Source organism: Ahaetulla prasina, chromosome 3 (genome assembly GCF_028640845.1).
Source record: "Ahaetulla prasina isolate Xishuangbanna chromosome 3, ASM2864084v1, whole genome shotgun sequence".
Taxonomy (NCBI): Eukaryota; Metazoa; Chordata; class Lepidosauria; order Squamata; family Colubridae; genus Ahaetulla; species Ahaetulla prasina.
Window position 1 is genome coordinate 196,117,178 of NC_080541.1, and position 12,765 is coordinate 196,129,942.

Below are 12,765 nucleotides of genomic sequence, written 5' to 3' on the forward strand. Positions count from 1 at the left end.
AAAAAGCTGTGATTTACCATCAGATCTTGCCATGGAGTCTGACAAGTATAAAAATGGAGCAAGTGGGGGCTTTTAATCACATTTTCTCTGAGTCATAGAATTGTAACTTTTCAGTAATGCAATATGAAAGTAAAGCAATATGAGCATAACTCAGAACATTGATCAAAGTAAACACTTAAGACAAAATAAGAAGTAAAAATCAAGAAATAACTAATCTCAATGGTTAATCTATAACACTCTCGGAGGAACACTTTTCAGGAGTATAACTCTGATATCTAAGTATGGTCTGCAATTTTTGTAATAATGATGGAAAAATCTATCATCCATGTTTGGAAGCAGTCATGTTTCCTACCTATATTTTCATGATTGCGTTTTGCAATTTTAGTCTTGTGACTAGGAAGTTTCATCTTGAATTTAGTTTCTTATCTTTCATTTCTTTTTCAGTATTTAAAATCATATATCTTATGTCTAAAGATGGATGAGACACTTAAGGCTCACCCAAAATTAACTTGGAAATAACCTGACCTATTTCCTTTGGCTTCTCTCTTTTCCAAACAATGTGAACTGGGTAATTGTGTATGTCAATTATTTGACAAAGATCACATGCTTCTAGACATAAGCTTTCCTAGCCAGGCGTTTTGTAATCGTTTTCTGGAGAGATAGGACATGAAATGAAAGGCTTACTTGTACATTTGCAACTGTCTATGAAATCTCTACTTATCTAATCCCTGCTTATTACATTATTTATATGATTAATTTTGAGGCTGCCTGACTCTATAGCACCTCAGGAAACTTACAGATGATAAAAAAAAAAAAGGATAGCTGACTGATGATCCCAAATGCCAATCCCCCAATAATCAACCTGGAAGGACAACCAGGTCTTAAGCAATTTGTAGAAAGTCAGAAAAGTGAGAGAAGTATGAATCTCTGGAAAAGTAACAGATGAGGGCACATCAGTGAGAATCATCACTATCCTTCCTAGGTTCCATAAAATGAAACTGCTTATTTGATGGCAATAAAAATGTGCCCAGTCTAGATAACCTGTGCTGTGGAAATATATGGAGGCAGACAGTCCCTCAAGTAAGCAGGACCTAGAGTTTAATGGTAACAACCAATAATTTAATTTGCATTTAGAAGCCAATACTTCTATGGCTACTGTAGTCAGTGCAGCTTGCAAAACATCAAGGAAATGGGCATATAGTGCACATCTATCATTGCCTATGCCACTGCATTCTTAACCAACAGTAGTTTCCAAGTGCTTTTCAAGCACACTTGGACACTTTCATGCAGACATTATTGTAAATGATACCTTTGTCTACAGAGGAAAGACTTTCTCGAATGAAGAGATAAATAGAATATTCCAAGAAAAATTACTAGAGGAAGGTTGGCTCTTGTCCAAAACTACTCTTGGGGCCAAGAGGATCCTGAATTAATGTATTTTTTCTGATGCAGACTATGAAAAGCATTTGGACTCCTTGATGTCTTTTTGAATTTCATATGAGTGGGAAAAGACTTCACTGATCTTTGCTAGATGGACTTTAACCTTAAAAGGATTTTGAAGTTTATAGGGTTCACTTCTTTCCTGAGAAAATCCTGAATAATCCTTAAAATCCCTTGTAATCTTTATAAAATCTATTTTAACACAGGCACCTTACCCATAATTTTCTATGACTGGGGATATATAAGGAACATTATTTATCCATTACCTTACCTGGAATTCATCTTTTATCTGGCTGGAATTTGTCTGTGGATCCAATCTGCTGATGTTGTAGTATATAGATCTGAATTCACAAACAGGAATGGCAGTGTTGCCACAAAGGCACGCTTCCAGAATGGCATCATGAACAAACACATACTGCTCCTAGATATCAAAAAAGTTAATTGTTCATCATCATCTGGGTCTTCAGAAGCAATTGTAATGTCTTTTACTTTAATGAAACTTCCAAGAACTTCAGGTCAACAAGAAAACAAAACACTTTCTTAATCCAACAAAACTGTACAGAATGAGAAGTCCTTACAATTTACCATTGGATGTACAAGAAGGAATTTCCCCCCCCTCTCTGGACAAATTAAATCCAGAGGGAGCATATATTACTGTACTGGTGATGACTGTATTATAAGAAATATTATTTCAGTAGATTAAAAACTATTGAAAATGAGCTTATTTTGCTTAGATATTAATCTATTTTATCATTATAATTGTTTATGCCTAGTCTACAGAGCCATCTACCTTCATGCCATTTTACTGCCTACATTGTTGAATAAATTACTAGGCCTAAGTCCTCAATATTTTAAATAAAGATAGAATTTGATTCCATGAAATATTCTGATCATAAAATACTCTGTCTAGTTTCAATGTTTGTTAAGCCAACTGACTTATTTTACTCATTAATATAATCAATCATTTGCCAGAAGGAAAATGAACACAATCACAGTTCCCTGATCAATAAATATGTCTGAATGAACTTGTACTAGAAGATCATAAGCACTCTTTTATTGATTGATTGAGTGGTTGGTTGATTGATTGAATTTCTAAGTTGCCCAACTCCAAAAAGACTTTCACCAACTTCACAAGTAGAAAGAATCAACATAATTTAAAATTCTAACCTTGATTCTGAAGACTTCAACCACTGAATCTTATAAAATAACCTCAAAATGTACTGTGTTATAGAATTACTTGAATCTTAGGCAGTTAGAGAAATCTAGGAAAGTGCTTATAGTGGTGATTGTATTTCAGCTCATGGAAACTGATACAAGTTAACTATTTCAACAGAAAATAGACTATGAATATAATGTTGGCCATTATAAATCATGCTGTTTGAATCTGGTGGTGAATATAGGCTTCATTTTTGTATGAATCATATATTTTTAAAAGTGGTATTTGGAAAAGATGACTTTTCTACAATGGTATTAGCCACCTCTGTTTCTATAAGAATTTTAGCAAAAAATAATTGTGTGTGTGTGTGTGTGTGTGTGTGTGTGTGTATGTACTACATGTATCCTTAAGCAATAATGGAGCTTAGAAGTATTTTATATCATGGAAAGCAATGTTACTAAATTAAGCTAACATAGTTTAATAAAATTAAGCTAGTGTATTGAAAATATTTTGAAATATCATTCTATTCTATTCTGTTCTGTTCTGTTCTATTCTATTCTATTCTATTCTATTCTATTCTATTCTATTCTATTCTATTCTATTCTATTCTATTCTATTCTATTCTATTATTTATATCCATCCTAACTTTTGCTTAGGAATAGGCTGAAAAACAAGAGAACAAAAAAGGGTACCTCTGTCTGCACCAAGTTAACTCTCTGGGATCGCAACTCTCTCACACAATTAAATATATCCACCACACCTTCGTTTTCTGCCATGTCAAGCATGATGTCTATGGCAATGAAGCACCCTGTCCTCCCAGCACCGGCACTGAAAGAGAGATGGAAACCAGAACAAGGATCTCATCAACAAACCATGTGAAAACATAACAGTGAGGATATTTGTAGACTGCAGTGAGGATATATGGTACAAATGCAGCTGCATTTTTCTTTTCTTTAGTCCATCTTTGCTACAAAGATCTGAACTTTGGAAAGCTACAAAATTAAGAAAAAAGGGAAGTAAAAAAAAAGTACTGAGAGAAAAAAAGAAGATGTAATTTTTTTAAAAATCAAGCTGGGCTCTCGTTTTTGTCTTAAATGAAACCTGATGAAAAAGAGATGAGCTACATTATTTGAAACAGTCATCTTTTCACTTTCTTTGTTTTAAGCAAATTTATTGTTTATTTCAGAAGGGATATGTCTATAGAAATCTGTGTGTTTCCTTTGGCACTTTGGCCCTTGAAGATTAGGCATGTTATTCGTCCACGAAGGAAATTAAGTCTGATCTCAAAATGCCAATTTTTCATTAGTTTGACAATCTTGATGTTAAAATCTCTGTAAAAATGTCCAGGCTATTTGGAGTTCTGAGTGTCATAATCTTTTAGGAATGTGTGTCTTGCAGAAGTACTGTTCCAACTTTATCTGGAATCCAATCTGCACACTGAATGTTGTAGTAGCAAGCAGTTAAGAAAGAAGGGAAAAGAAAGGGCTTTTCTGCACACATGAAAATAATGTGTAAAAAAAAAGGCTGAGCTAGAACTTTTCCGCTGAAGTCCTAATTTTGTAATCCGAGTTTATTTATTTAGGTACCACATATTCCACAAATACATTTTGTTCACACAATCAACTTTAAATATACTAAAATCACATTTTCCCAGAGTTCATTTAAAGCATATTTGAATTTAAGTACCAGAAAAAACTGCAGAGAATTGTGCTGGTTAATTTAAAACCCCACAATCCAAAGGAATACAAATGGTCACTACTGCAAAGTCATAGTTTGATTCTCAGTGGAAAAATATATGAACTCTGCATATTTTATTCTTTAAATTGTTGTATTCCTAAAAATAACTCAGGGTGACAATAAATTATTACATGAATAAAATCCAAATTAACTCTGGCCATTTCTAAAAATTGGCCTATTTAAGATTTAATGAAGCAGAATACAAAGGTAGCCATTGGCTGCTGATATGGGACAATTGATGGCAGGAGAATTCTTGTCCTTACCAGTTAAGGGGGAATTTAGTCATTGCTGTGCATATAAATGCTTGCTGAGTGCTGATAGTTTTCCAAGTTAAGGTCAGCAGTCAGTACCACAGAAAATTAATTTTCTAAAATTGCACAACACGAAGTATTTCCACTGCTTCTACCAAAACTTTCATCCTTGATTGACTCACAATGGCAGCCAGCGAGTCTCACCGGAAAATAATTTCACATTCTATTTCTGCCATGCACAGTTGTTCAGGTTGGACAGAAAAAAAATGATTTTCCTCTAAATGCAAATCATCTTCCCTGTCTCCTTTCTCCCACTGTGAAATATTATTCTGCAAACAGGAAAGAACATATAATGTCCTTTCCCGGGTGTGATGAAAATGCAGCTAAACGAAATACTGCAAAACCTAGGAGAAGTGAATAGAGTATGAATTATTATCAACCAGATTAAACTAGAGCTAGGAAGGAATAATTGGTATCATCTTAATGAATATATGGCATTTCATTCTCTTTAATCCACTTTCCTGCAATTCAGAATTGTAATAAATATAAAATTAAAATACTTAAGTACTGACCCTTACTAGCCATAAAGTTTTTAGATGAAAATAATCAGATAACCAATAGATGACATTCTGAATTTTTGCAGCCCTAACCTGGTTGCTCTAACTACCCCAGGAAACATCTTATTTATTTATTAAATTTATATGCCGTCCATCTCACTACTGAGTGATTCTAAAACTTTAGGGAAATTTTGCCATCACTACTATATTGGATATTGCTATTTCAACACTCGACAAATAAAAGGTTAGGTACATGTGGGTCATTTAAAATTAAGAAGAAACATCTTCAGAACATTATCTACTAGGATCAGGATCAAGTTGTCTATCTACTTTTAGAACAGTATTTATAATATGAAATATGTTTTAAAATTTTGTTACAATACAAAATGCTTATATCAGATTTACATTTTGAACATGATATTGCATTGGGAAATGAATGTTAATAATGCTTAGAACTCACTTGAAATACAGTAGTTATAGCACCCTACTCAGGAAGATACTGAGCAATACCCAATCTAGTCTTCTATATAGGAGTCAAAGATTATGTATCTACCAAAAGTGTATACTTATAATCACTATGGAACAGTATTGGGTTTCAAATCCTGCACTAACAGTTCACTATTGGTTGCATGCGGGTGAGGGTGCTTGCTTCACAAGTGCACGGCGCTTCTGTGCATGTGCAGACTGTTTTTGATGACATCTGGGTGAGTGGGCAGAGCCTCTCGCCGCCACTGCCACCGGTTCACCCAAACCAGGGCGAACCAGGAGGAACCCACCACTGCTATGGAATCATGAAACAATTATTCTATTTGCTTGGGGCAAACTATATTTTTTTTGAAACAGAGATTGATCAGAAGTGGATCTAATGTGAGAAATAAATGCAGTTGATATACAGAAGGTCTGTCCCAAAAGGGCTTTTTTAAGAGGCAACTGGACTTTCTGGTTTTTCTTTGAAGACGTTCCACTTCTCATCCAAGAAGTTTCTTCAGCTCTGAAGTGGAACGTCTTCAAAGAAAAAAACAAAAACCAAAGTCCAGTTGCCTCTTGAAAAAGCACCTTTGGAACAACCATGACCTGGATGACTGAGAATTTCCATAGACATTTACAGAAGATTTGTTGTATGATAAGGTTTTGGATAATACAACATTCATTCTATCTAGGATAGTGGAATGACTAATAACCTAGTGAATAAGCAGCACCAGAGAAAATGGATGAAAGGAAATGACAAATGGAAACAAAGTTTGTACCTGCAGTGCACAACAATAGGCCCTGCATCTGGTGGGTTGAGAAACTTCACTTGTCGAACAAAGCCCAAGAGACCTGTAGCATAACAAGGAACCCCATGGTCTGGCCAGCTAGTGAAGTGGAATTGACGAATTTCTCGAATCTCATGGTAGCCTTTCTGAAAAGGATATATAATAATTTTTAAAAATCATCTATTCTCTTTCATAACAATTACTACTACTTAATTATAAGTTGTTTCTTATTTAGGTTGATACTAGATTTACCCAACAGGAAATCAATCTAAATATAAAATCTCACTTTACTTAGAATGTTACAATGGAAAAAAAACCTGCTTCTATTATCTTATTCATGGGGCACCTAAAACAATCAAAGAATTTTGAAGAAAAACTGTGGGGTGGGAGGAAAAATAATTGATCTTTCCTTCAACTCTATTTGCATCTTCAAGTATTTCCTGTGTGTGTATGTGTGCATGTGTACGTTTTCTGAAAGTGAAAAGTGAAAAGGTGTGTTTTTGTATGTGTGTATTTCTCCGTGTGTACATATTGTATATGTACAATTTGGGTAATTCTAATAAAAATAAATAAATTTCAAGATTCATGAATTCAATTCAAGAAAATGCTGTGCAATTATCCCCTATCATTCCTTGAACAAAGATTGCTTAAGAAGCTGTGTACTAGTAAGCAATCATAACTTTGCTTTGTTAAAGCTGGCAAATTCACATCCAGTATATGATGATAAATATCTTGGCAGTAAGCAGTAGCAAACTAGTTTCAAAAAAGTAGAAGTATTCCAATCCAAATTAGGGAAGCATGCCAAATAACTATTCTGAAAATGCTATGGTCATACACATTATAGTAATATAATTTTAGCTTGTTATAGTATTTCAAAAATGTATTATTCTGGTTATGACTACTTTTGAAAAAATAAATAAATGTAAGAAACATTTATGTATGCAAAACATATACATATTACGTAGGTATGCTTTTTATCTGCCATTCTGCTAAAGAATGACATTCAGAAACAAGTAGCAATTATTTAAAAATGCACTTACGTACATAATCCAATAATTAGCAATATAATGCTTGATACAAATAATCATCTAATGAAAACCTTCCTGGAAACAATTCAAAATGCTTTCAAATAAGATTTTGGTATTTCTTTTCTGCTGTGTAGCAAAGAAATATCGTCTTATCTGAAAGCAGAGAGAGAAAGTTAGCATTCTGTTTATTCTATACAGCAATATTCTACCAATTTCTACACTTATGGTATGAAAGACCATGATTATCTTCCATATAGTATTCCTCCAAAGTTTCCTCCTTTTTCTTAAGAAAAAGAGAAAGAAAATAATAATGTAGAGTAATGACAAGAGTTTAAATCTAGGTGCTATTGCTATTATGATAAGTGTCACTTTGCTGAAATAGTGAGAGCAATCAACATAACTATATAAATATTATATAAATATAATATTATATAAACATAACTATATAAATATATAAATATTCAAGTTGCACATGAACTTGTCCTTAAACACCACACTTCGCTTTATACTACGTTACAGAGCCCCCGACTACGACATCGCACGTGAGAACAAGTTAACCACACTACTGGAAGTGTCTTGGCGACGCTTCGACGAAGTCTCATTCGTCATCTTCAGGCTTCAGCCGTGTTTCTGGGAGCAATGTGTGATCGCAGCTGTTTCTTCCTTTTAACTGCTAGTGGGGGTTTGAACTGATTGGGTGGGAGCTTGGCTGTGCTCTGATTGGATGGGGGTTTTTTTGCTCTGATTGGCTGGGGTGTGTCCTGTTTGGGTGGGGGCTTGGTTGTGCTCAGATTAGTCTGAGTTGCAGGGGGATTTGAGCTGGTGAGCTGCATAGCTGCTGTTTGGCTTTGTGGTCGTGCTACATCTTCGTAGTGGGTGTCAGTCTGCTGTATGAATGGATTGGAGGGGTTTGAAATGGCTAATGTTGCAGCTGCGGTCTGGCTTCTGGTCCTTGGTCGTGCTTCCTGATCAGTGTGGGTTTGGGTCTGCTTTCTGGGTGGATGTGTGGTGGTGACATCCTGTGTGGACCTCGTGAGTGTGGGTCTGGTGTCATTCCTCGTGTTAGGGACTCATTTGTCAATAAGGGCGGGTTTCCAAATGGCTGGTAGGCGGGAGGTATCATCTCGTTTGTTCATGCTGTGTGGGCGTTTTTCTATCTCGATGGCTTCTCTGATTATTCTGTTGTTAAAGTGTTCAGTTTTGGCGATAGTTCTGGTCTTTTTAAAGTCAATATCGTGTCCTGTGACTTTAAAGTGTTGGACCAGGAAGAAGTTGGTTCCTCTTTTGAATGAGTTCTTGTGTTCTTCAATGCGTGCACTTATTCTTCTGTTGGTTTGTCCAATGTATGTGGTGGGGCAGGCGGTGCATGGGATTTCATATACTCCTTGATTTTCTAACTCAATTTTGTCTTTGTGGTTTCTTAGGATGGTGGATATTTTTTGGTTTGTGCAGAATGCTGTCTTGATGTTATGTTTGTGGAGGATCTTGCTGATTCTGTCTGTGGTGCCTTTTATATATGGGAGGAGGGCTGTGCCATTTTCTTGTTCTCTGTCTTGGGTTTTAGTGGGGGTTCTTTTGGATTAGTTTGGTAATCTTATTTCTCTGGAATCCATTGGATGTTAGTACGTTTGTGAGAGTGTGTAGTTCGGTTTTTAGGTGTTGTTCGTCAGCTAAGCATTTTGTTCTAGAGATGAGTGTCTTGGCTACGGAGTTGATCTGTGCTGGGTGGTGGTGTGAGAGTGCATGCAGATAGCGGTTTGTGTGTGTTTTCTTCTGGTAGATGGTGTGTCCTAGGGAGCCATTGGGTTTCTTGTAGACTAAGACATCTAGGAAGGGAAGTTGGTTGTTAACTTCTGTTTCCATGGTGAACTGTATTTTGGGGTGTAGGCTATTGAGGTGTGTGAGGAAGTTGTCAAGTTTTTCTTTCCCGTGTGGCCAGATTATGAAGGTGTCGTCTACGTATCTGAGCCAGAGTTTGGGTTTGTGATCCGATTTTTCTAGTGCTTGGGTTTCAAAGTGTTCCATGTAGAGGTTGGCAATGACAGGTGAGAGGGGTGATCCCATGGGTGCTCCTTCTATTTGTTTGTATTTTTGTCCGTTATAGATGAAGTATGTGTTGGATAGGCAGTGGTTGGTCAGATCTAGGATGTGCTTGGGGGGGTTATATTTGTTTTGGATAGCTGTCAAGGCTTCTTTGATTGGCACTTGGGTGAAGAGGGATATAACATCAAAGCTCATGAGTAGGTCGCTGGGCTGTAAGTTTTGTTTCTTTATGATATCTATGAACTGGAATGAGTTTTTTACGTGTGAGGCGATGGATTCTGCATAGGGCTGTAGTTGTTTGGCGAGAAATTTGGCTAGGTTTTGTAGAGGTGAGCCTATGGAGCTGACTATGGGTCTGAGTGGGGTTCCTTCTTTGTGTATCTTGGGGAGGCCATAGAGCTTAGGGCATCTGGATGATTTCTCTCTGGGAATGATTCTTTGTTGGATTTCTTCGCTGATGGGGGAGGCTTTTATTTTGGATCTAGTGGTTTTTTCTAGGTAGGTGGTGGGGTCTGTTTTTAGGGGCTTGTATGCAGGGTCTTGGAGTAGGTTGGTTAATTTGGTTTGGTAGTCAGATGTGTTCATAACCACCGTGGCGTTCCCCTTGTCTGCTGGTAGGATTATTATGCTGGTGTCTTTTTTCAGGTTAAGTAGTGCTGTCTGTTCCTCTTTGGGTAAGTTGCTTTTGGGTGGTTTGCTGCTGCAGAGGATGTTGGTGATTTCGAGTCTGATTTTGTTAGCATCATCGGGGTTGATTTTGGTCAGGCTGGTTTCAACTCCACCCCCAGCCAATCAGAGCACAAAAAAACCCCCATCCAATCAGAGCACAGCCAAGCTCCCACCCAATCAGTTCAAACCCCCACTAGCAGTTAAAAAGGAAGAAACAGCTGCAATCACACATTGCTCCCAGAAGCACGAAGCTGAAGCCTGAAGATGACGAATGAGACTTCGTCGAAACGTCGCCAAGACACTTCCAATTTTATGCAGGAGAAAACCCGAATAACCAAAGACCTACATACAAACACCCGCGAAAACCTCAGAAATCCAAATTAGGGAAGCATGCCAAATAACTATTCTGAAAATGCTATGGTCATACACATTATAGTAATATAATTTTAGCTTGTTATAGTATTTCAAAAATGTATTATTCTGGTTATTCTGGTATTACTACTTTTGAAAAAATAAATAAATGTAAGAAACATTTATGTATGCAAAACATATACGTATTACGTAGGTATGCTTTTTATCTGCCATTCTGCTAAAGAATGACATTCAGAAACAAGTAGCAATTATTTAAAAATGCACTTACGTACATAATCCAATAATTAGCAATATAATGCTTGATACAAATAATCATCTAATGAAAACCTTCCTGGAAACAATTCAAAATGCTTTCAAATAAGATTTTGGTATTTCTTTTCTGCTGTGTAGCAAAGAAATATCGTCTTATCTGAAAGCAGAGAGAGAAAGTTAGCATTCTGTTTATTCTATACAGCAATATTCTACCAATTTCTACACTTATGGTATGAAAGACCATGATTATCTTCCATATAGTATTCCTCCAAAGTTTCCTCCTTTTTCTTAAGAAAAAGAGAAAGAAAATAATAATGTAGAGTAATGACAAGAGTTTAAATCTAGGTGCTATTGCTATTATGATAAGTGTCACTTTGCTGAAATAGTGAGAGCAATCAACATAACTATATAAATATTATATAAATATAATATTATATAAACATAACTATATAAATATATAAATATTCAAGTTGCACATGAACTTGTCCTTAAACACCACACTTCGCTTTATACTACGTTACAGAGCCCCCGACTACGACATCGCACATGCGAACAAGTTAACCACACTACTAACAAGGGTGGCCTCTTGCCCTTATCATCTCATCTTTCTGGGTGACCTCAACCTACCTCTTATTAATTGGACAATAAACGAATGTACAACTGAACCCATCCATACAACCCTATATAATGCTGTTACTAATCTAGGTCTAGATAAACTAGTAACTAGCAACACTAGACTCAACAACTGCCTCAACCTCATCTTCTGCAACAGCTTAAACTCAGTTTATGGACTGCAAATAAAAGAACCCTTTTCCAACAGAGACCACAGCATGATTGACTTTTGTCTCAATATATGCCCTTATAAAAATCACCATAATAATGGGATACCCAATTACAACTTCAAAAAAGCCAACTATGATCTCATAGACACCAACTTTTCACCTCTTGATTGGCAAATTCTATTCTCTGACTGTAACACTGTTGGAGACCATTATAACATTTTCTTGCTCAACGTCAATAGAATTATTAAACTAAATGTACCACTAATCACCATCAAAACCAAGAAAAACAAATTACCCATATCAATAAGAAAGCTCCAATCTGCACCTTCTATAATTTTGTAAACGACAAACTTAAAGACTCGAGATCCATCCCACCCCTAAAAGGACCTAACTGTAACAAATGGAATGATGAAGCAATTAAAGCAAACCTCTTTAACACATTCTTCAGCTCAGTCTTTGTAAACAGCAATGGCTCATGCTGAATATTCCCTAGTCGTACCACTAATAACTACAATGATCTAACACAAATAGATTTCACAAAAGATAAAAGTTGAAAAGGCACTATGTAGACAGACTAAAACCATCTCTATCTATTGGACCTGATGGACTATGTGCATACTTTTTAAAAAATCTTTCCACCGCTATAACAGAACTCCTAAATATAATCTTTGAAAAATCTTTCAAGACCAGCTCCCTACCCAACCTATGGTCCCTAGCCATGGTCATCCCTATTGTTCTGTCCCCCTCGCCTCAGTCCGGGAGACATGAGCGATGACTTAATTAGCTGGCAAATCAGTCCACGGCAACTATCAGCTCTGGTAGCAAACTAGCGAGCGTATGCCAAGTGTCTCTGTTATCTCTCTTGATGCTGGTGAGTCAGCCAGGAAACTAGGAACAAACAGTACTTCAGCTCTAGTTCTCTCCCTCTGAGCAGTTGATTTGCTCACCACGAAGTGGTATAGCAACCCTTGCTGCTTTTATACCCTGTGTGGTGTGGCTCCGTGACTCAGCACTTCCTAGGCCTGCCCCACCCCTGCTTCTGCTGTTCCCGCCTCTCCTGCCTATGAAACCTACGGTCCAGCCAGGCCTGATTGCCATCAGCCGGGTCTGGAGATGTGGCCTGGGGGGGGGGAAAGAGTCAGGGGATGGAGGCCTCATTATCTCCTCCACCTGGCTCCTGGAGCTCCAGAGGTAAGTCCTGATGGCCCTTCCCCCTCACTTT

At 36.8% G+C, this 12,765-nt stretch overlaps 1 protein-coding gene across 1 annotated transcript in view; it reads right to left on the reverse strand.

Moving 5' to 3' along the window:
* PTPRT (protein tyrosine phosphatase receptor type T) overlaps positions 1–12,765 on the reverse strand; it is a 541,915-nt gene that overhangs the window by 21,530 nt on the left and 507,620 nt on the right. The window contains exons 21-23 of the mRNA XM_058177805.1: positions 6,389–6,543; positions 3,289–3,424; positions 1,712–1,861 (exon numbers count right to left, since the gene is read on the reverse strand). Coding sequence (XP_058033788.1) covers positions 1,712–1,861; positions 3,289–3,424; positions 6,389–6,543 — 441 coding nt within the window. The remainder of the gene's footprint in view (positions 1–1,711; positions 1,862–3,288; positions 3,425–6,388; positions 6,544–12,765) is intronic.